The sequence below is a fragment of the Tamandua tetradactyla genome, chromosome 16 (genome assembly GCF_023851605.1).
Source record: "Tamandua tetradactyla isolate mTamTet1 chromosome 16, mTamTet1.pri, whole genome shotgun sequence".
In the NCBI taxonomy this organism is placed as follows: domain Eukaryota; kingdom Metazoa; phylum Chordata; class Mammalia; order Pilosa; family Myrmecophagidae; genus Tamandua; species Tamandua tetradactyla.
In genome coordinates, this window is record NC_135342.1 from 62,529,276 (window position 1) to 62,551,516 (window position 22,241).

At 40.3% G+C, this 22,241-nt stretch overlaps 1 protein-coding gene and 1 long non-coding RNA gene across 6 annotated transcripts in view; one reads left to right on the forward strand and one right to left on the reverse strand.

Annotated features, from left to right (window-relative positions):
- The window catches only part of ZFP90 (ZFP90 zinc finger protein), a 36,948-nt gene extending 22,895 nt beyond the window's left edge, over positions 1 to 14,053 (forward strand). For 2 of the 4 annotated variants that reach the window (XM_077132832.1, XM_077132833.1), the window contains exons 3-5: positions 2,320 to 2,446; positions 2,789 to 2,884; positions 6,069 to 14,053. In XM_077132832.1, coding sequence (XP_076988947.1) covers positions 2,320 to 2,446; positions 2,789 to 2,884; positions 6,069 to 7,720 — 1,875 coding nt within the window. In that variant the 3' untranslated portion in view covers positions 7,721 to 14,053. The remainder of the gene's footprint in view (positions 1 to 2,319; positions 2,447 to 2,788; positions 2,885 to 6,068) is intronic. The other 2 variants (XM_077132831.1, XM_077132830.1) reach the window with 1 other exon arrangement.
- Positions 1,886 to 22,241, reverse strand: part of LOC143659647 (uncharacterized) — a 33,842-nt gene continuing 13,486 nt past the window's right edge. Inside the window, exons 2-4 of one of the 2 annotated variants that reach the window (XR_013163628.1) lie at positions 20,272 to 20,384; positions 10,271 to 10,394; positions 1,886 to 2,876 (exon numbers count right to left, since the gene is read on the reverse strand). This is a non-coding gene — a long non-coding RNA (uncharacterized LOC143659647). Of the gene's footprint in view, positions 2,877 to 10,270; positions 10,395 to 20,242; positions 20,385 to 22,241 lie in introns of those variants that run through there. The other variant, XR_013163627.1, reaches the window with a different exon arrangement.

Genomic DNA, 22,241 nt, shown 5'->3' on the forward strand with positions numbered 1-22,241 from the left:
TTAGTATGTAATGTGTCATATCATGCTCTAATAAATAACATATTTTTAAATAAACTTGAATAAATCTATTCAAGAACTGTGGTGTTTTTCATTTGCATTTTTATTCTGCCACTCTCTCTGTAGGAAAGCCAGGCACTTAGTAGATATCTAATGTCCTCTTATCTGGCACAGTCAGGTGCCTGTCTTCCATTGGAAAAAATCTCCCACATTTCAACCCTTCCCTTTAAAATGGAGCTATAGCCTCAGTGCCGAGCAGGAATATGGTACAGAGGAGCCAGTATTCTGAATGGATGTGGTCATTACCTTCACTTAGTAAGAGATAGAGCCACTCCTGTATTTTCTCAAATTCAAATCTCATCTATCTTCTTAAGACTCATCTCAGTCAGTAAATAGATGTTTATTGTGGGTCAGGCAGTTGCTGAGCACTGATATATTAGAGGCTAAAAAAAAAAGGCATAGTCCCTGCTCTCATAATACTTACACTCTAACCAGGAAGACAAGCATTAACTAGATTATTAGATTTATTTGAATACTTGTGGGTATACAAAGTGGCTGAAAGCACAAAAGAGAGGGATTGATGACTTCACTTAAGATCCACTAACTAACATCTGAAATATGAAATGATACTAGCTAAGGAAAAGAACTGGTGGGAAAGAAGGAGAGTGGTACCTTCAAGGAAATTGAGAGAAGTCCAGTTCAGCTATAGCTGAGCAAATGGAGAAAAACGGAACCAGATAAGGCAGAAATCTCCATGAAACCTTCCCTCACTACTCCAGCTAACTCAACAGCTCTACTTTCAGTATCTTTTTGCAGTAATTGTCTTTACTGTATGTTATTATATACTTCCTGGGGTAGAAGTCTAACCAGGGACAAAGGAGATATTTTTATAAGAGGATGTGATCACAGGTGCCTGATGGCTTAACAAGGCCCGCAACCATCAGAGCTTACAAGTGGGAGACATAGTGCCTTAGCCAGCCTGGTTTCAGTGGGGTAGCAGAAGAAGAAGCATGCCTAGAGTAGGGTAAGACGTGTGAAAAGACCTTTGACCTAGCAATTCCAATTCTGATTGTCTGTCCTAGAGAAATTCTAGCATGTTTGCACAAAGAATATTTATTACAATAATGTTTGTAATAGCAAAATATTGGAAGCAGTTTAACTGTCAGCTAACGTAACTGGTCCATTTATTTACTTGCCAAGTATTTTTCAGGCATATGCTATGTGTCAGGAATTGTTCTAGGCACTGGGCCTATACTTGATCAAGATGGATAAGTTCTTGCTTTCATGGAGCTTACAGTGGGAAAAAAAAACAATAATGAGTAAGCTAATCTCAGATTATTGTTAGAAGTACAAGTGTCCTTTCCTATCTGAATCTGTTTGATTGCTGAGTTTTATATAGCAAGAATTTGGACAGTGAGAGTTACCTGTAATATGAGAAAAATTAAACAATAATGTGATGAAGAGCAAATTAGAGGGAGGTGTTAAGACAACCTTTCCAAGGAGGTAGCACTTGAAATGAGTCCTAATTAACAAATGGTCAGACTTGTGGAAGTTCTAGGGGTGGCAGGAAGAAAGTATAAAGGCCCTGGGTGAGAATAGGATTGATGTACTCAAAGAATGAAAAGATTGAGCATAGCTAGAACCTGGTAAGTGAGGGGGGAGTTTAAATTTTATTCTAAGTGCAATGGGACACTGTTGGTTTCAGGCAGTGGCTATATTATTATACTGCTGTACTCCTGAGTACTAGGAAGCAGTTCAAAGGGATAGGGTGAAGTTAACGTATACCACTATGGAAAGATCTCCAAGATATCATTAAATGTAAAAAGCAAGTTGTAGAACAATATGTTTGGTACTTTACAAAAAGATTTGTGTGTGTGTATTAAACATGAAAAGGAGATGCTAAAGATACAGATCAAACTGTTAATTGTGGTTATTTTGGGGAAGTAAAGTGAGGTTGGTGATGGGAATGAGGGAAGGCTGTCACTTTTTACTCCCCACCATATTTGGATTTTGTAACATTCCACAAGGGAAGAAAATGGGCAAGAAATGGATGACTGTTTAAAGGTTTGGCATTGAAGAAAAACAAGAGCTAAATGGAGATACAGGTTTTGAGGACAGTTGGCCTTCATGACTATCCTGCCTGCCTTACAAAATACTATACAACATTCTGTAGTTAAACACCAGTGTATACAATCCATATTACCCCCTCAGACCATCAAATTTGTGATCACACTTCTGGTAGATCCTATGGTATGTTCCCAGTATTGCTGTGGGAATGTTTGTGGAGTTGATACCTCGTTGAGCAGGAATGTGATCCTACAGGAATTAGTGACATTCAAAGATGTAGCTGTGGACTTCACCCAGGAAGAATGGCTCCACGTGGACTCTGCTCAGAGGAGCTTGTACAGGGATGTGATGCTGGAGAACTACAGCCACCTGGTTTCTCTTGGTAAGGACCTCTTCCCTCAGTGTCTTACCTATTGGCGGGTCTTTTCTCTCTCAACTGCTAAGGTTGTGGTGCTCATTCCTTAGGTAACTATGAGCAGGATGTTCAAGGGTCTGAGTTTGCTAATCTCTTTGTAGCCCAGCTTTATGGTTTTTAATCCTGCTCTCAGGCAAAAGGTCTATATTTTGCAGAATTGAAAATAGACAATTTGATAACATGACTCCTTAAGTTGCACCTTTTTTTTCCTTCAGCGTTCCTGAAAATCAAGGACTAGTACTGACTTATAGGAGGGTTCTTTGTCCACTTGCACAAACAACAAAATCTTGTGTATTTACCCATGAGCAGGATATCAAGTTTCCAAGCCAGAGGTGATCTTCAAATTGGAGCAAGGAGAAGAGCCATGGATATCAGAAGGAGAAATCCAAAGACCTTCCTGTCCAGGTAAATGAGTGAAAATCAGGTGTGTAGGAATCAACAGATAATGGCAGAGCTTCGGAAGGGGGAAGCATCTTGAAATTGCTGACTTGGGAGCAGTTGGGTTTGAGCTTTCCTAGGTGACTCCCTTGTTTGTCTCCTCTACAACGGGATGCTGTTGCTTTTAGTAGGTTTAAGAGGAAATGGTACCCCTTCTTTCTAAAAGTAACCTTTTATCCTAAACTCTGAATAGCATCTGTGCCTATCCTGTAGCCCCATTTGCTGGATTATTTTCTCCTCTGGCAGCCTCAGTCTCTCTTCATTTAGAGATTCCATTTCATATTCATTTGGAAATTAATTGAACCCCCATATATTCTTCTTTTTTTGTCTTATTGCTTTCATTGCAGATGCCCCAGACATGTAGAAAATACCCACAACCTTGTTTCTCCCTCCCTTCGTAACTTGCCATCAGACTTTTCCTGATTATACTACTAAAACACCTGCATTGAGAGCAATACCATCTTCCTCCCCTCCCTTCTTTATTCTGACTTGATTCATTTTCTCCTTCCATAGTTCCTGTATTATCATGCTCTCCTTCAGTCCTTGCTTGTTAATTGCTTCTTGGCTTTTAGGTCTTTGGTTTACCTTGCTTTCCTTCCTAAGCAAATCTGCCTTAAGTAATCTGACCTCCAACCTCTTCCTCTGTTCTTTATATTATCTCCCTAAAGGGTGCCTTCATTCTGGTAGTTTCAGCTATTTATTTTAGTGATATACTTGGAAATCTTCCTAACTTGCACTCTGGCCACATTTTTTCACTTTTCGTGAGACCTTTCTTCTTACAAGCCCCACTCAGTTCATATTGAATATGTAAAAAACTAAAAATTAATCATCTTTCATTTTGCTACCTTTCCCATGACCCATTTCTACCCTACCCCATTAGATACCACTGGGTTTCTAATCCCTTAGGCCAGACACCATAATCAGTATATTCTACTTTTTCCTTCAACCCTCTACATGCTCTCTGTAGATTATTTTCCTACTTAGAGAAATAGCTTAGATTTTCTTGTCTTTTAATTTTTACTGGTAACATCCTAAATCAGCCCTATGCTTAGATTGCTATAATTTCCAGTTGAAATTGCTCATTTCATCTTAATCCATGCTGGGATTTTTCTTTTTCTTTTTTTTTTTATAACAACTTTATTGAAGTATCACTCACCTACCATAAAATTTACTCTTTAAAAGTGTACAATTAAGTGGTTTTTCAGATTCACAGATTTGTGCAACCATCCCTACTATTTCAGAATGTTTTCATTGCCCCAGGAAAAAATCCTGAGCCCATTAGTAGTCACTTCCCATCCCCTGCCCTCTCCAGCCCCTGGCAACTAACTATATGTACCTTCTGGCTGTATGGATTTGCTTATTCTGAACATTTTATATAAATCAAATTATACAATATGTGGCCTTTTGTGACTGCTTCTTAGCATTACATTTTCAAGTTTCATCCATGTTTTACCACATATCAGTTCTTCATTCCTTTTGATTGCCAAATAACATTCTGTTGTATGGCTCTACCACATTTTGTTTATCCATTCGTCAGTCTGTGGACCATATTGGCTTTTAATGCTTTATCTTCATAAACCACCCACTTATGACAAAATCTAGCTATTATTTCCTGTATCTCCTTACAGAAAATAGAAACTTCTTCAATTTAATGGTCCCCTATCATACCTTCCAATATTATCTTTCTCTTCTTGCTAAAACAAGCTCTACTTAGGTTGAACTTCTTTTAATATTCCCAATTAGTAGCATATGCTTTTTCTGTAGTAGAGAGCATCTAGAAGACAGTCAAAAATTATTTAATAGATTACTATGGAATCTGGCAAGAGAACTGTTGCGTTTATTTGTTTCAACAAGCATTTCTTGAATATCCCACTGAGAAGATTATACAAGAAATACAAAGCATTCCCTGCCCCCAGGAGTTTAGAATTGAGTCTAGTTCCAGGGTAAGGAGTTTGGGAGCTTGGGGCCCCTTAATATTTGTTTTCCCTCTCAATATTTTATTATGAAAAATTTCAAACATATAGAAAAGTTGAAAAAAATTATACAGTAAATATCCACATATTTACTACCTAGATTCTATAGCTGTTCCATTTTTTTTATATTTGCTTTATAACATATATCTCCATCTGTCAGCCCATCTTATTTTTTTGGTGCATTTCCAATTAAGTTGCAGACATGAGTATATTTTACCAGTATATACTACAGCATGCATACCATTACCTAGAGTTCAATGTTTGTTTTTAGTCTTTTTTATTTTTAAATGGAGAAGAAAAAATAACTAAATACAATGACATGCACAGCTTTTTTGTTAACCTTCCATTCAGTTTTCACAAATGCTTTCACCCATCTAACCCAAACCTCTGTCAATATGTAATATTTCCATCACCTCAGAAAGTTCCCTCTCTGTACTTTTTTTTAAGGTTGCTGTTCTGAGAATCTAGAAATTAGTTAATTCTCTGCATTTGATAGTCTAAGGTAAACAGGGACTTAAAGGTCAATTTATTATGCAGATTGAAATAAACCCCTTTTGGTCAAGAGAGGTGATTAGTGTAGAACTAGAACTCAAATAGACTAAAGCTACAGCCCTAGTTGTAAGGGCAAGTATAATTTGCCCCCTGAAATACTGCTTTTTCTCACGTTATGACGTATAGCCCTCTCTCTAAGTATCATCAAAGAATCATTCAGTTAGATCATGGCTGTAGATTTTCTCTGTAGAAGACCTAGGCCCTCAGTGGTAACAGAAGAAATTATGAAGTAGACGTAGTAGGAAGATAGATTTTATGGTGGTTTGTAAAGTGGGCAGAAGACATAAAGAATAGATAGGATCCTGCAAGCTGGACTCTGATCCTATTCCATTTGTATCTATGCCTTACACTCTCTTGCTTACCTATTCCCTTGTTCCCTAACCAGCCCCTCTGTATGGGCCTTCCTCATTCTCTCAATTTACCACACACTGTAGGTCTCCAATCTTTACTATAATCTCTCCTCACTCTTCCTTTTCTCCATTTTGCATCTTCTCCCCCAGGCTATAGGACTAATTTCACAGTAGTGTCAAGTGTAATTTATACTGTTTTCATTTCCTCATTTCTTCTGTAGCAGTTTATTTCAACAGGAAGGAATAGGGGACTTTTGCACTTTGGATGTTTTTCAGACTGGGAGACCAGACCTGCAACCAAATCATCAAATCTACAGCAGGGCATATCTGAAGTATGCCGTAGCACAGACGATTTCTCACATGCCACATTAGAAGATGCGTGGGATGTTAGTAGCCAGTTAGAGAGACACCAGGAAAACTGGAAGAGATATCTGGGGCCAGATGCATATACCCAGAAGAAAATAATCATACCAGAGGAAAGTTTTGAACAGAATAAATTTGGTGAACACTCTAGATTAAGCACAGATTTGGTTACACAAGTAAATATTCCCTCAAGGATCAGACCTATTGAATGTGATACACTTGGAAGCAATTTGGGACATAATTCAAACTTACTTAATCAGAATGATATCCTTGCCAAAAAGAAACCTTATAAATGTAATAAATGTAGAAAAGCCTTTATTCATAGATCATCACTTAGTAAACATGAGAAAACTCATAAAGGAGAGGGATTTCCAAATGGTACCGATCAGGGAATTTATCCTGGAAAGAAACACCATCAATGTACTGACTGTGGGAAAACCTTTCTCTGGAAGACACAGCTTACTGAGCACCAGAGAATTCACACTGGGGAGAAACCCTTTGAATGTAATGTGTGTGGAAAGGCCTTCCGGCATAGCTCATCCCTTGGTCAGCATGAGAATGCTCATACTGGAGAGAAACCTTATCAGTGTAGTCTCTGTGGGAAAGCCTTCCAGCGCAGCTCTTCCCTTGTTCAACACCAGAGAATTCACACTGGGGAAAAACCCTACCGTTGTAATTTATGTGGGAGATCCTTTAGGCATGGCACATCCCTCACTCAGCATGAGGTTACACATAGTGGAGAGAAACCCTTCCAGTGTAAGGAGTGTGGGAAAGCTTTTAGTCGATGTTCTTCACTTGTCCAGCATGAAAGGACTCACACTGGCGAGAAACCTTTTGAATGTAGCATATGTGGGAGGGCTTTTGGTCAGAGTCCATCCCTTTATAAACATATGAGAATTCATAAAAGAGGTAAACCTTACCAAAGTAATAATTACAGCATAGACTTCAAGCACAGCTCATCTCTTACTCAAGATGAAAATACTCTCACTGAAGTGAAGCCCTATCATTGTAATGACTGTGGGGAAGACTTCAGGGACATTACAGACTTTACTGACCATCAAAGAATCCATACTGGAGAGAACCCCTATGATTGTGAACAGGCTTTTAGTCAGCCACCTATTTCTCATCCTGGAGAGAAACCTTATCATTGTAATGTATGTGGAAAAGCTTTCAAAAGGAGTACAAGTTTCATAGAACATCACAGAATTCATACTGGAGAAAAGCCCTATGAATGTAATGAATGTGGAGAAGCCTTCAGTAGACGCTCATCACTTACTCAGCATGAGAGAACCCACACTGGAGAGAAACCCTATGAATGTATTGACTGTGGGAAAGCCTTCAGTCAAAGTTCATCTCTTATACAGCATGAGAGAACTCATACTGGAGAGAAACCCTATGAATGTAATGAATGTGGACGAGCCTTCCGAAAGAAAACTAACCTGCATGATCATCAGAGAATTCACACCGGAGAAAAACCCTATGTTTGTAAGGAATGTGGGAAAAACTTCAGTCGAAGCTCAGCTCTTACTAAACACCAGAGGATTCATACTAGAAATAAACTCTAGGAACCCTGAAATCAACTGATGTGCAGAAACTTTTAGCGAAAATATTATTGTTTTATCTTCAGCATTCTTACTGGAGAGAAAACTTGAGAATGTAATGAATTATGTGTGTTTGTATATTATATGTGGGGAAGACTCTGTGCCAGTAGGCAGAATTTTTTTTTAATACATGAAAGCCACATTCTCAGATCTGATTACAGACTTCTGTACAAATACCTACAAATACCATATATAATCAGCTAGAAATGATATGCCTATATATTGGACATTATAAAGCTTTTAAATATATGTATACAAGGGATTCCCTGCCTTCAGCAGCTTGACTTGTATCCTTTACTGTTTACAGCCTTTTTATAAATAAAGCTCCTGCAGTCATGACCAAAAACGCATTTTTAAAACCACTTAACAACTGCACCCAACTGCAGGTCTTATACTAAATTCACCATGGAAACCAGTTTCACCTCCAGAAATTCAATCATTCAAAGAGTTAGATCAACTAGTCCAACCACTTCATTGTACAGATGAAGAAACTGAAAGCCAAAGATGTGAAGTGGTTTGCACAGTCATACAGCTTATAATGGCAGAGCTGGGTAGAGTATGCAGATGTCCTGGATCTTTAGCTCCATGATCTTACCACTGGAAAGGTATTTGGGAATTCAGAGGGATCTAAAATAAATTTTAAAGTAAAATAAATCAGTTGCACAAACATAATGAGCACCCCAGGGTTGGACACTGGAATTCATATAAGTGTAACAGGCAGCAAGACACATGGAAATTTGTCAGGCGTACTTAAAGCAACTTATTGGACGTTTACACACCAAAATGGTAACAGACTGTAATTGGTTAAACTGCTGGTGGCTTTTTTTCCTTTGCCCAACTATAATAATTGTACTATTAAGTCCCTTTTTTTGTGCTTTTCATAAATCATGCCCATGAAAAAGCACTGCCCAAGCTTCCTATATCAGATCATTGGAAAAGAACACAAAACTAAGAGAGAAGGAGAATTTTACCCAAAATTAATTTTACTGTGGAAAAGCATATTCCAATTACTCATTAACATAAGTTTTGTCTTAGACTCACTTTGAAGAAAGAGCAGTTGGCTCGTATGTGCTAAGGAAATATTTCACCATAAAATCAGTCTTTTACGTTCATGGTGCTTTCCTTCAGTGAATCATGAGGTAAGCTTCAGTGTCCCACTCTGTCCCTTACTACTTCCGTAACACCTCCCAAGAGTTATCCTAAAGAAATTTCCAGAACCTTTGTTGGTTCATTGGCACCAACAGTGCAGACAATTTTTGAAACATTGATGCCTTTCACACAAGAACTGCTCCTCCTTAAGATAAGCAAATTTTCCCAAAATGATAAATTGCCAAGAAGGGTGATGTGGGTGGTGCTGATCATGAATTTTTCCTCTTGGCTTCTTCGCATGCTGGGTAGCAGGCGCCCTGGTCCTTTTCTCATCCTGGCAGCATGAAGCAGCTCCCAAGCATTCTTCAGCATTCTTTACAGGGAAGATGTATATGTAGACTGAAATGTGGGATGTCTAGCCCAGTGAATCTGCCACCTGTGAAACAAGACTGGTACTCTGTGGCAGATCTGCCCTCCCAAGATGCTTACCATTCAGGAAACCTTATGATGCTCCACGCTTAGCATACACACTGCCAAGGCCATGCTTGTGTTGTCTGATACACAGCTTGGCAATAAATAATTCTACTCAGACTCCCCCCTACCGAACAGCTAGGATGGTCAGGAACTCGTTTTGCTGATGATTGTTTGGGGATCTCCATAGTAGACTACTTGCAGAAATCGCATGAATTATAACAAATTGCTGCCCCAATGTTACAGAAGTTTATAAAGACTTTGTCAGAAGACTCAAGGAGACCATTGATTTGTGCATGTAGCCTAGCCAGGAGCCAACCAGTCTGAGCCTCAACATATCTTCCTTGACAGGGCAGAGGTATGTGTGGCTGATTGAGTAGACCTAGCAGCCACATGCCATGCACTTATGAACACCCAACTTTTTAGGACCACATATAATGCATCCTTGTAACATCTTTGTATTATTTCAATAAATAGCCTTCTTAGTTGGATGGGAGTCAGTTTGTCTTTTTCAGTTTTCAGAATTTGGCTAAGATTAAGGAATGGTGCCTCAGGCCAAGGGATTAACTGCTGAACTCTTCACAGGTGAGTTTATAATAAGTACCATTTGTTGAAAGCATACTATCTGAAAGACATTGTGCTAAGAGCTTTACATATGTCATTTCATTTAATCTTTAAAACATCCCTCTTGAGGATTTTGTGGTGGTTCTCATCTTCAGCTTTTTTTCTCCCTTTTCCTCTTCCTGGTAACAATCTCTGCTTCACTGACCACAGTAACATATGTCAGCACGTCCACCAGACCCAGTAATAATAGTAGCAGGCATATGACCTTGTTGGACCAGTCAGAGTCCCTTGCCAGAATTTTTTCTGAGTAATGGTAGCAGAGAAATTTGGTTTGAGGGTTGCTAGACCAAGAAGTTTAAGGCCAGAACTCCCTGGAGACCAATTCCTTACCAGAGATAGGAGATCTATTATAGTAGAGAAGAAGGAGGCTGGTACAATGGTGTTCTTGTTTTCAATCCCTGAAGTCCTTGGACCCAGCTTGATTTCTGAAGCTCTGAAGTGATTTCTGAACTCCCTGGAATTCAGTGAGTTTCTCATTAGTGGTTCAATAGCTTCTCCTTGTTTAAGCTAGTTGATTGTACTGAAGAGACCCAATATATGCATTATAGTCTTGTCTGATAATGGAAAGAGAAACACCAAAGAAGTAAAGTAATTTAGCCCAGCATAGCACCCAAACAGCAGATACAGGCTTCAAACCCTGGACTGTCTGGCTCCAAAGGCATAACTCTTAACCTTTACCCCTGATGTCACCAGAACCTTGTTATATTCAAGGAGCGGCCTGTTATATAGGGTAATTGGGGGTGAGAGGATAAAGGGATGTGGTGACAGATTGGTTTGGAGACTAAAAAGACACAAAATGCTGAAGAGCTTTGGAATGTTTTTCCTGACTGAGTAAAATTAAATCCCCTAAATTCACCCACAACCCTGCTACCTAAATATCACTTATTTACATTTGTCCATACTATAGATAAATCTTGAGTCATACTTTTAAAAAATGTTGTAAGTATTTTCCATAGTGCTGCAGTCTTGTGATCTCCTTAACAAGTCCCCTACTGTTGAGATGTTAATTTGGATTGGTTTTGGTATTGATTTTTATAATAATGACATTGAATACTTTTTGCTACTCCAATTTTTTTTCTATTGGATCTTTTCTTAAAATATCTAAAATGGGACTACCACGTCAGCAAATTGAGGGTGGTATAACCAGATGTGGGATGCAAAATAAGTTTGATACAACAGTGTGGGAATAATAGTCTCAAAATTGCAAAAGGAAGCCAGGAGAATGCCAGTTTCACTCCTGCCCTGTCCTCCCAAACCAACTCAATTGGTCTCTCTCTTTTACATAGTCATAGATTACTGTTAATGTCCTTCATGTTATCCACCACAGCCTGCATTTGTGATTGTTTGATTTTCTTTTTTCCTGTACTAGATGGTAAACTCCAGGAAGGTTAACTTTTTTTGTTTCCCCTGCTAACCACAGTGCCAGGCTCATAGTAGTTACTCGATATAGTTTTCTTGAATGAGCAAATGATTGGAGATTTGTTGGTAGCTTACAACTGGAAAGATGCTTAGTGTCAAAATAAAATTGCTAAATAAAACAGTGAGGGTGCCATGTGGGACACTAAGGTTTGATTCCTGGCCCACGCACACCCCAAAATAAATAATAAAACAATGAGATACTATTTCACACCCATTAGACTGGCAAAAATTAAGTCTTGCAGGAGAAATATGAGAACCCTTGTACACTGTTGGTGGGAATGTAAATCGTTATAATCATTTTGGGAATTATAATATAGTAGTATCAGTATAAAATTGTGGCTTAGTATACTTCATAACCCAGCAACTCCGCTTCTGTGTATATAAACCCCAGACTAGAAACTGTCCCATGCACAAAGACACGCACAAGGATGTTCATTACAGCAGTATTTGAAATAATAAAAATGTGGACACAACAGAAGTGAGTGGGTTAATTGTGGCATATTCTTGTAACTCAATACAATATTATTATATGAGGGAACAAGACCATGGGTGGGGGGAGTGATTACGGAGGAATACTTGAGCTCTGCCTATTCCACTTCTGCACCCATGCAGCTAAAAGAGGCTGAAGAAAAATGGAACCATGTTGACTACTCCCACTTTAAATTCATGACTGCTGACCTCAAGTGTTCATTTCCCTAGTCCAGTCACTGACCTACTTCCTAAGTTACTATTTTTTACATGTTTTATTGTATAACATACATGCAAATAAAGCAGTAAATTTAAAAGAACATTTTAGCAAGTAGTTATAGAAGAGAGTTCAAAGTTTGGTATGGGTTACAGTTCTATAATTACAGGTTTTTTCTTCTAGCTGCTCTAAGACACTAGAGACTAAAAAGAAATATCAATATAATGATTCAGTAGTCATACTCATTTGTTAAATCCTAACCTCTCTGTTATAATTCCTGCTCCTTTGATCCTTCTCCCAATCTTTAGAGATATTTGGGTTATGCCCATAATAACTTTTTTCATGTTGAAAAGGGGTGTTGACATAGGATTGAGGGATGGAACAGGTTGATGTACTTGGAAATACTGGCACCTCTGGCAGGACCTCCCTGGCCTAGGAACCATCTGAAGGTTTTAGGTTTCTGAAAAGTAAACTTAGTGCATGCAACTTTTGTAGGCTCTCAGATAGAGCCTTGGGTGTTCTTGAGTGTTAACAGGAGTGATATTTGTTGGGGTTTGGCAAATTGTGGCAATTAACATTATCTAGTTGAAGCTTGCATAAGAGTAGCCTCCAGAATAGCCTCTCAACTCTATTTGAACTCTCTTAGCCACTGCTACCTTATTTTGTTACATTTCTTCTGTCCCTTTTGGTCAGGAAGGCATTGTTGATCCCACGATGCCAGGGCCAGACTCATCCCTGGGAGTCACATCCCATGTTGCCAGGGAGACTCACACCCTTGGATGTCATTTCCCATGTGGGCAGTGGGGGGAAGGAGAGTAGTGATTTTACTTGCAGAATTGGGCTTAGAGAGAGAGGCCACAAATGAGCAACAAAAGAGGTTCTCTGGAAGTCACTTTTAGGCATAATTATAGGTAAGCTTAGCCTCTCCAGTACAGAAAAAATTTCATAGGAGCAAGCCTCAAGATCTACACATTGACCTTGGGAGTCCCTACTGTTTGAGAGTGTATCAGGGGTATCCCAAGTGGGAAAGTTTAATAATTCCGTATTTTTTCTCCAGTCTCTCAAGGGACTTTGCCAATACTTTTTAATTATCTGCCCTACATACTCTGAGATGTATCTGGATATTACATTAAGCTGTACTGAATTACATAAACCCTTGTTCTCATTCTGGGTCCATGTGTTTGGGTTGTTTAAATGAACTATCCAGATAAGTTGAGTTAGATTATGTGCTACAGAAAATTTAGATTTTGGACAAAATAAACCTCTCTTCCTTTGGTCTCATATAATAGGTGAAGTTCTAAAATACAGACGCTGTCATCCTTTACTCTGTATTCTCATTTAACTTAGTCCCAACCAGATTGGCTTCATTTCTTATCTCTCACTGAAGCCTGAACTCTTTTTTTGGTTTCTTTAACAGTTATATGTAGCTATGCTGACTTTCACAGCTGCAGAACTCCAACTCTGAGCCTTAGGTGTCACATAGGTACCCAAATTTCCAGGGAAATACCAAATTTACACATATAGCACAGAATCTCAGAATCTAGAAATAAACACAATGCTCAGGAATAAATATGTGTTATAAGAGCTTAAAATCTAGGTACCAATTTTCTTATGTTTTCTAAAAAAGATCATACAATATTTGTTCTTTTGCTTCTGCCTTATTTTGCACAACATAATGTCCCCAAGGTTCATTCACCTCATTGCATGCCTCATGACTTTGTTCCTTTCTGTAGCTGCACCATATTCTATTATATGTATACATCATTGCTCACCTTTCTGCTTCTCAATCCTTGTGCCCTTCGGCCACATCCATCCATTGAGCATCATGAATAATGCCCAAAATAAACAATCCATGTCTTACGGTATCCTCACTTAGTTGTGCAGTCATCACTCAATTTTAGCAATTTTTATTGCTCCAAAGAGAAACTAAGTAACTATTTTATATCTTCTTTATTCTCAAACCTCCCCCACTTCTCACTCACCTACCAAACTTATTTTCTAGTGCATCGAGAAAAATATAAGTAATCTGAAAATACAAGTAATAAATCCATGCACTCTTCTATGTCTCCTTGCCTCCTGGTTTACTCTTCTAAGACCAACTCCTCCAGTGAATTAGATCCTATCCTTAATCAAGGACATTGTACCCTAGTTGTCCCCTTTCTTGCATTGCCTTGGAGAAGGAATATGGATCTTGTCTACTGGATCTTTCTCATCAACATAATAACACATAATTTTTCCTGTCTTAAAACACATAGGCATATATTCTTTATTCCTTATCTGCCTCCACCTACTCTAGTTCTTGCTTCAATTAATAGCAAGATTCCTCAATAAAGGTATCGGATACTTAGAATTTCCATTTCTTCTCCCATTGTGTGCACTCCTGTCCACTGTTGTCAAGAGTCACTGATGTAACACTTTGTATTGCTGAATCCATTGATCATCTTTCAGTCCTTTTACTTGACTTCTCAAGGTTATTTGACAGAATCGCTTCTCACTCTTGACCCATTTTTTTTTTTAATTGGGCTTCCAGGTTATCGCATTTTCATAGATTTTCTTATACTTCATTAACTGCTACATCTTCCCTGTTATTTATCTCCCTTTGGTCCAGACATGGGAATTCCATTAGGGGTCAGTCTTTAGACTTCCTTTCATTTTCTATGTTCCCCTCTTGGGGCTCTCATCCTGTCTCATGGCTTTAAATACCATTTGCTGGCAACTTCATCATTTCTATCTCTAAAGCAGAATTCCATACTCATAACCAATTACCTACTAGATTTGGATATCTGACAGACATCTTGAATCTAACGTGCAAACAACTCATGACCTTCCTCTCCCTGCTCTACCATAAGCATATTCCCCCCTCAGTCTTCTTCATGGTTTAAAAGGGAAACCTGGGTGGTGCGACAGTGGCTCATGGCAGAATTCTCACCTGCCATGCCAGAGACCCGGATTCAATTCCCAGTGACTGCCCGTGCCAAAAAAAAGGAACCCCATCGTTCCAGGTGCTCAAGCCCAAGACTGGGGAAACATTTTTTTCCCCAAAGCCTCCAAGCAATCCTCCTGTCCCCAATTTGAGGATAACTACTCAATATTTCAGATGTTCTTTAGTGCTGCCAATATAGGAAACTAGAATTTCTTGCTCCTACTTCTAAATCCCATCAAGAACAGGATAGGGCAGCAGAAACCAGTAGCCATATGGACTCAGAGATGTTTCCCCAGCTCAGCAGAAAACAAACGCCTATGTAAGGCCCAATTTTTCAGAGCAAGCAGTGGCGAACCATTCTTTTATTTATTTATTTTTAAATACCAAAAAAAAAACAAAGCAAATGCAAACATTACTATTCTGATCATTCTGTTCTACATATATAATCAGTAATTCACAATATCATCACAGTTGCATATCCATCATAATCATTTCTTGGAACATTTGCATCTATTCAGAAAAAATAAAATGAAAACAAAAAAAAATTATACACTCCATACCCCTTACCCCTCCTTTTCATTGATCACTAGCATTTCAAACTAAATTTATTTTGGCATTTGTTCACCCTATTTATTTTTACACCATATGTTCTTGTCTGTTGACAAGGTAGATAAAAGGAGTGTCAGACACAAGGTTTTCACAATCACACAGTCACATTGTGAAAGCTATATCATTATTCAATCATCAAGAAACATGGCTACTGGAGCACAGCTCTACATTTTCAGTCAGTTTCCTCCAGCCTCTCCATTACATCTTGAATAACAAGGTGATATCTACTTAATGCATAAGAATAACCTCCAGGATAACCTCTCGACTCTGTTTGGAATCTCTCAGCCATTGACACTGTCTCATTTCACTCCCCCTTTTGGTCGAGAAGCTTTTCTCAATCCCTTGATGCTGATTCTCAGCTCATTCTAGGGTTTTTCTCAATTCCTTGGTGCTGAGTCTCAGCTCCTTGTAGTATTTCTGTCCCATGTTGCCAGGAAGGTCCGCAGCCCTGGGAGTCATGTCCCACGTAGACAGGGGGAGGGTGGTCAGTTTGCTTGTTGGCTGAAGAGAGAGGCCACATCTGAGCCACAAAAGAGGCTCTCTTGGGGGTGACACTTAGGCCTAATTTTAAGTAGGCTTGACCTATCCTTTGTGGGGTTAAGTTTCGTATGAACAAACCCCAAGACTGGGGGCTCAGCCTATAGCTTTGGTTGTCCACACTGCTTGTGAGAATATTAAGAATTCAACTTGGGGAAGTTGAATTTCTCCCCATTTTCACCATTCCCCAAAGGGGACTTTGCAAATACTTTTGCACTCACTGGTCAAATCACTGTGGGATTCATCGGGGCATCACTCTGGACAAACCAACAAAATTTCATGTCCTACCCAAGGTTCCAAGTACTTATGGTGTTCAATCAAGCTATCTACATAAGTTATATTAGGAAATGCACTGGTCAAAGTATAAATTTTGTACCAAATAAACATTTTTTGCTTTAGTCTCACACATAAATTGAAATTTTAAAATATTAATTGCCATCTATTTTAGTGGTGAACTATTCTTGATTCCTTTCTTTTACATCCCATATCCAAGCTTCAGTAAGTCATGTCTACCAACTTTCAGGATATAAGAAGATGAACATTACTCATTGCCTATACCATTACCACCTGTTCTAGTTTGCTAGCTGCCAGAATGCAATATACCAGAAACAGAATGGTTTTTAAAAAGGGGAATTTAATAAGTTACTAGGTTACAGTTCTATGGCTGGGAAAATATCCCAATTAAAGCAAGTCTATAGAAACATCCAACCTAAGGCATCCAGGGAAAAATACCTTGGTTCAAGAAGGCCAATGAAGTTCAGGGTTTCTCTCTCAAGTGGAAGGGCACAAGGTGAACACAGAGTTTCTCTCTCATCTGGAAGGGCACATGGCAAGCACAGCATCATCTGCTAGCTTCCTCTGCTGGCTTCCTGTTCATGAAGCTCCCCTGGAGGCATTTTGCGTCTTCATCTCCAAAGGTCGCTGACTGGTGGACTCCGCTTCTCGTGGCTATGTCATTCTGCTCTGTTCTCTCTGAATCTCTTTCATTCTCCAAAATGTTTCCTCTTTTATAGGACTCCAGAAACTTATCAAGACCCACCCAAATGAATCCAGCTCAACAACCACTCTTGATTAAATCACATCTCCAGGGAGATGATCTAAATACAGATTCAAACATACAGTATTGAATAGGGATTATTCTGCCTTTACGAAATAGGATTTAGATTAAAACATGGCTTTTCTAGGGGACATACATCCTTTCAAACCAGCATATTCCACCCTCTGGACCCTAAAAAAGACATGTTTTCCCCATACACAAAATACACTCATTCCATAACAATATCAGAAAACTTAAAAGCATTTCAGTAACAAATGCAATACAAGGTTAAAATCAGTACAAAATCTCATCAAAGTTAGGTACAAGCATGTTCTGTGCTCAGGCAAATTCTCTGTCTCTGGACCTTTGAAAACTCATAATAACTTAATTTGCTGCCAATATACAAAGGAGGAACAGTCATGGGATACATATACGCATTTCCATAGGGAGGAAAGAACACGGGGTCATTGGACCCACACAGTTTCAAAACCTACAGGGCAAATTCCATTAGATTTCAAAGTCAGAGTCATTCATCCTTGGAGCTTTAGAAAGTGGCAGTCCCACCCTTTCCAAGGGCCTTCACGGTGGCTTGCCTCTCTTTGAATGCAACCTTGGGGGACTTTTGGGAGACCACCTTTTTCTTGGCTCCACCCTCTCCAAGCATCAGGACTGCACCCAGGCTCTCTGCCATCTTCAGGGCACATGCTCAACCCCTCCATGTGGCAGCCAGGCTCTCTCCAAACCCCAAGGAATGTGCTTCACCCTCTCCAAGACCTGAGGCGGCATGACTCTTCCACTGCAATGAGATGGAATGCCCATCCTCAGCCTTTGGGACAAACACTCTCTCCATGGTCTTGGGTGGGTCTGTTCTCCTGGCCTGAGGCTTCTTGACCTCAGACCTCAGCCTCCATTGTTTTGCTTCTGAAGTTATTTTTCCTCCAATGTGTCCCTTCTCTGAACCCCTCAGTTTAGACTGGCAGCGGCTCTATTTATACAGGTCCCAAAGCACTCTCATCGGCTTTCTATGCAGTAGCATTCGATTATGCCCATCAGACATAAGGAGTTTCCACAAATCCTTCCTGGATAACTCCATGTTCAATCCTGGCTTTCTCGAAATGCTGACTAGTTTCACATTTGGCCAAGACCTCATGTGGGGCACTATTCTCTGGGGTCCCCTTCCTGGAGGCCCAGGATTTTCCAGAACTTCAATTTCTGGTTTCTTTATACCCAAGAGTTCGGTTTTCAGCTTATCTCTTTCCTGTTGTATTTCTCTATAAGCTGTGAGGAGAAACCAAGCTGCACTTTTGACATTTAATTTGGAGATCTCTTCTGCTAAATATCCAAGTTCATGGCTTTTAAAATCTGCCTTCCAGCCAAAGCCACTAGTCAATTTGCCAGATTATCTGCCATTTTAAAACAAGGATCGCCTTTCTTCCAGTCTGTAATGACACACGTCTCATTTCTGTCTAGAGCCTGGTCAGAGGTATCTTTAGAGTCCACGTTTCTATCAAGATTCTCTTCAAAACATTCTAGGCCTTCTCTATCAAGCGCCTCACAACTCCTCCAGATTCTTCCACTTATCCATTTAAAAAGCTGTTCCAGGGCCACGGTGGCTCAGCGGCAAGAACGCTTGCCTGTCATGCCAGAGGACCCGGGTTCGATTCCTGGTGCCTGCCCATGTTAAAAAGAAAAAAAAAAAAAGCCGTTCCAACATGTTTGGTATTTGCAAAACGCAGCAGCACCCCACTATCTGGTACCCAAATCTGTTCTAGTTTGCTAGCTGCCAGAATGCAATATACCAGGAACGGAATGGCTTTTAAAAGGGGAATTTAATAAGTTGCAAGTTTACAGTTCTAAGGCTGAGAAAATGTCCCAATTAAAACAAGTCTATAGAAATGTCCAATCAAAGTTATCCATGGAAAGATACCTTGGTTCAAGAAGGCCAAGGAAGTTCAGGGTCTCTCTCTCTCATCTGAGAAAGCACATGGTGAACACAGTCACAGTATCTCCCTCAGCTGGAAGGGCACATGGCAAGCACAGCGTCATCTGCTAGCTTTCTCTCCTGACTTTCATGAAGCTCCCCGGGAGGCGTCTTCCTTCTTCATCGCCAAAACGCTGGCTGATGGACTCTGCTTCACGGTGTTGCAGCATTCTCTGCTCTCTCTGAATCGCCAATCTCCAAAATGTTTCCTCTTTTATAGGACTCCAGAAACTTATCAAGACCCACCCAAATGGGTGGAGACATTTTGTCACCTAATCCAGCTCAACAACCACTCTTGATTAAATCACATCTCCAGGGAGATGATCCCTTACAGTATTCAAACATACAGTATTGAATAGGGATTATTCTGCTTTTACGAAATGGGATTTAGATTAAAACATGGCTTTTCTAGGGGACATACATTCTTTCAAATCAGCACACCACCTTTACCCAAGCCACCATGTTCTCTGGCCCAGATATTTGCAGTAGCCTTCTAATTGGTTTCCCTGCTTCCATCCTTGCTTCCTTATGTTTGCTGTTCAGCACCCAGAGTGATACTTTAAAAATCTAAGGTGTCACTCATCTGCTCAAAGTCCTTTAATAGCTTTCCACTTCACTCAGTAAAAGCTCAAAACAGAAGCCTCACACACTATTGCCATCACTCATTGTCCCCTCATTATCTATCTGGCTTCTCCTCTTCTTGATCCCTCTGCTCCAGGCCTGTTGGTCTCCCCTGCAATGACTTAAAACACACACAGCAAAGTTCTATTTCAGAGACTTTTCTTTTGCTATTCCCTCTGCCGAGAATCCTCTTTCCCTAAATATTACATGGGTTAGTCCCTTACCTCCTTCGGATCTTTGCTCTTACCAAAGAGCCCTTCCTTGACTACCCTGTTACAACAGCAGTCCCTGTCTGTGGCACACCTATTCTTCCTAGCTTTATTTTTTCCATGGCACCTACCACCACCTAACATATTTTACATGTTTATTGTATGTCCTTCACTAGAATGGAACCTCCATGAGAGTAGGGATTTTGTATGTGTAAATGTTATTGAAGTGAAACATAGATAGACATAAAAGAGTGCATAGATAGCAAGTGAACAGCTTGATGATTGAGGGCAGTGATGTTTTTATCTCTTACTCAGTTCTGTGTCTTCACAACAGGAGATACTTCAAATATTTAATGGTGATTGAACTGGATTTTTGCTGAAGTAGCCACTAGCGACAATGAGAAACTGAGGGTCCCACTTGTGCCTGGAAAGAAAAGGATAACACCGTTCCACCAGCTTTCTGTGCCTTCAGAGAGCACAAGACAGGATTTCAGTAGCCCCAGAATAAGTGATCATATATATATATGAGTATCCAAACCGGCCTTGAGAGTAAAAGGGAAGTTGATCAGACGGAACGCTGGAGCTGTCGCATCAAACTGGGCGGTATGCTCACCCTGTGCCCGAAGCTCTCCAGAGAAAGGAAGGACTAGAGAATAGGTAGGAGCCATGGGACTGTGTCTCAGTGGCTTCTTGGCCAAACTAGGGGATGAGTTTGAAGAGTTCGAGAGTTCTGCCACCAAGCCGCCGTTGCACCACCCTAGACTAAGTTTTAATAACTGCAAGTAAGCCCAAAATTGTTTTTGTACAGGATAAGGGACCCGAAAGGGAGATTTGACAACGTGGCGGAGGTTAAGAGGGCTTTTTCATAGTGACAAAGCCCAGGTTAGAAAGGTTTTACTACCCAATTTAGAATAAGTGAAAGGCAGATATGAGTGTTCCTTATATAGGAGTGTCCAAAGGAAACGCATTTGAGTTCCTCCAACATTTTACGAGTGGGTTGGGAGTTGAAGTCCCGTAGGTGCGTTCAGGACACCAGCGAAAAGAGCCACCCCCTTACTGTAGCGCCCGCTCCATGTGGCGCAGCTCCAGACTACAATCCCCAGAAGCCCAGGCGGCGGGCGCACGTCCGCTTCCGGGTGTGACGTCTTAGGCGGAGGTCGAGGGCGTGGGTGGGAAGAGAGTGAGACCGGCGCCGTAACTTCTCCTTCCGGTCTGCGCAGGCGCGTGCGCATCTGTGAGTGTTGCTTGGCTCTGTTGTCGGAACCAGGCACTCCTCCAGTGTCCTGACCTGCGGCTGGAACCCACCTCACCCCTGCTACCATCTCCAGCCCTGGTGTCCCGGAGCCATTTCCAGGGATGAGGGAGTTGTAGGCTTCGTGTGGTTGGGTTGGGCAGTCCTGGTCTGTTGCTGGCTACGTGCAGTTCCTTTCACGTGACCTACTTCTGAATATATTAGGTAAAAATTGAAGTGTGTACATTCCTGGGATAGAAACCCCCTTCCCTAGCCTTCAGGAACTGGTGAAACTGCAAGTAGGCAAGATAAGACATTCCTGGGGTGGGGATCCCTCCCATAATGGTTCAGCTTTGGGCTATTCTGAACTTAAACCAGCCCATCGTTTACTTTGTCTTTAATGTCATCCTGTGTAAAAACTGATGTTAACTTTTTGTTCAGGGCTCAGACTTTCAGAGGCTACTCGGCTGAGCCCTATGGCTATAGAAAATAAAACCTGCTTTCCAAAACTAAATTTGACACGGTGAGCAAAGAAACTCCAAGTCGTCTCTCCCCTTTCTGAAAAGTGAGCCACAAAATAGGGCGGTAAAGAACACAGACACTACCTCGTTTCTCTTTTCTTCCCTACTAGGGAAGAGCAGGGTCATGTGCACGAAGGCCTAAGGAAGAAAAATGAACCCCTGAGTGAGGGATTACACTCCCAGTAACGATGGTCTAGATAAGTGGGAGTAACTCTTAAGAAGCTGGGTGAAATGTTGTAAACATCAAAGAGTTAAAAAGAAAGTGAGAAATCTAAGATCAAACCCTGGAAGAAGCAAAAAAAGGAAGTCATAATCCCAGTACTCAAAGTTGTTTTTGCTTTAAGGCATTTGCTGATGGAAAGAGACGCTTATGAAACCTACCTGTGAGGGTGGTGGACTTGCAGCATAAGGGGATATGTGTAAAAGTGCTGAAAACTGGGAGTCTGAAAAAGTCACTCCGTGTTTGAATTGTGATTCCAAATAAAGATGCAGGAAAATGTTGAAGTGGAGGTAAAGGATCCCTGGCATA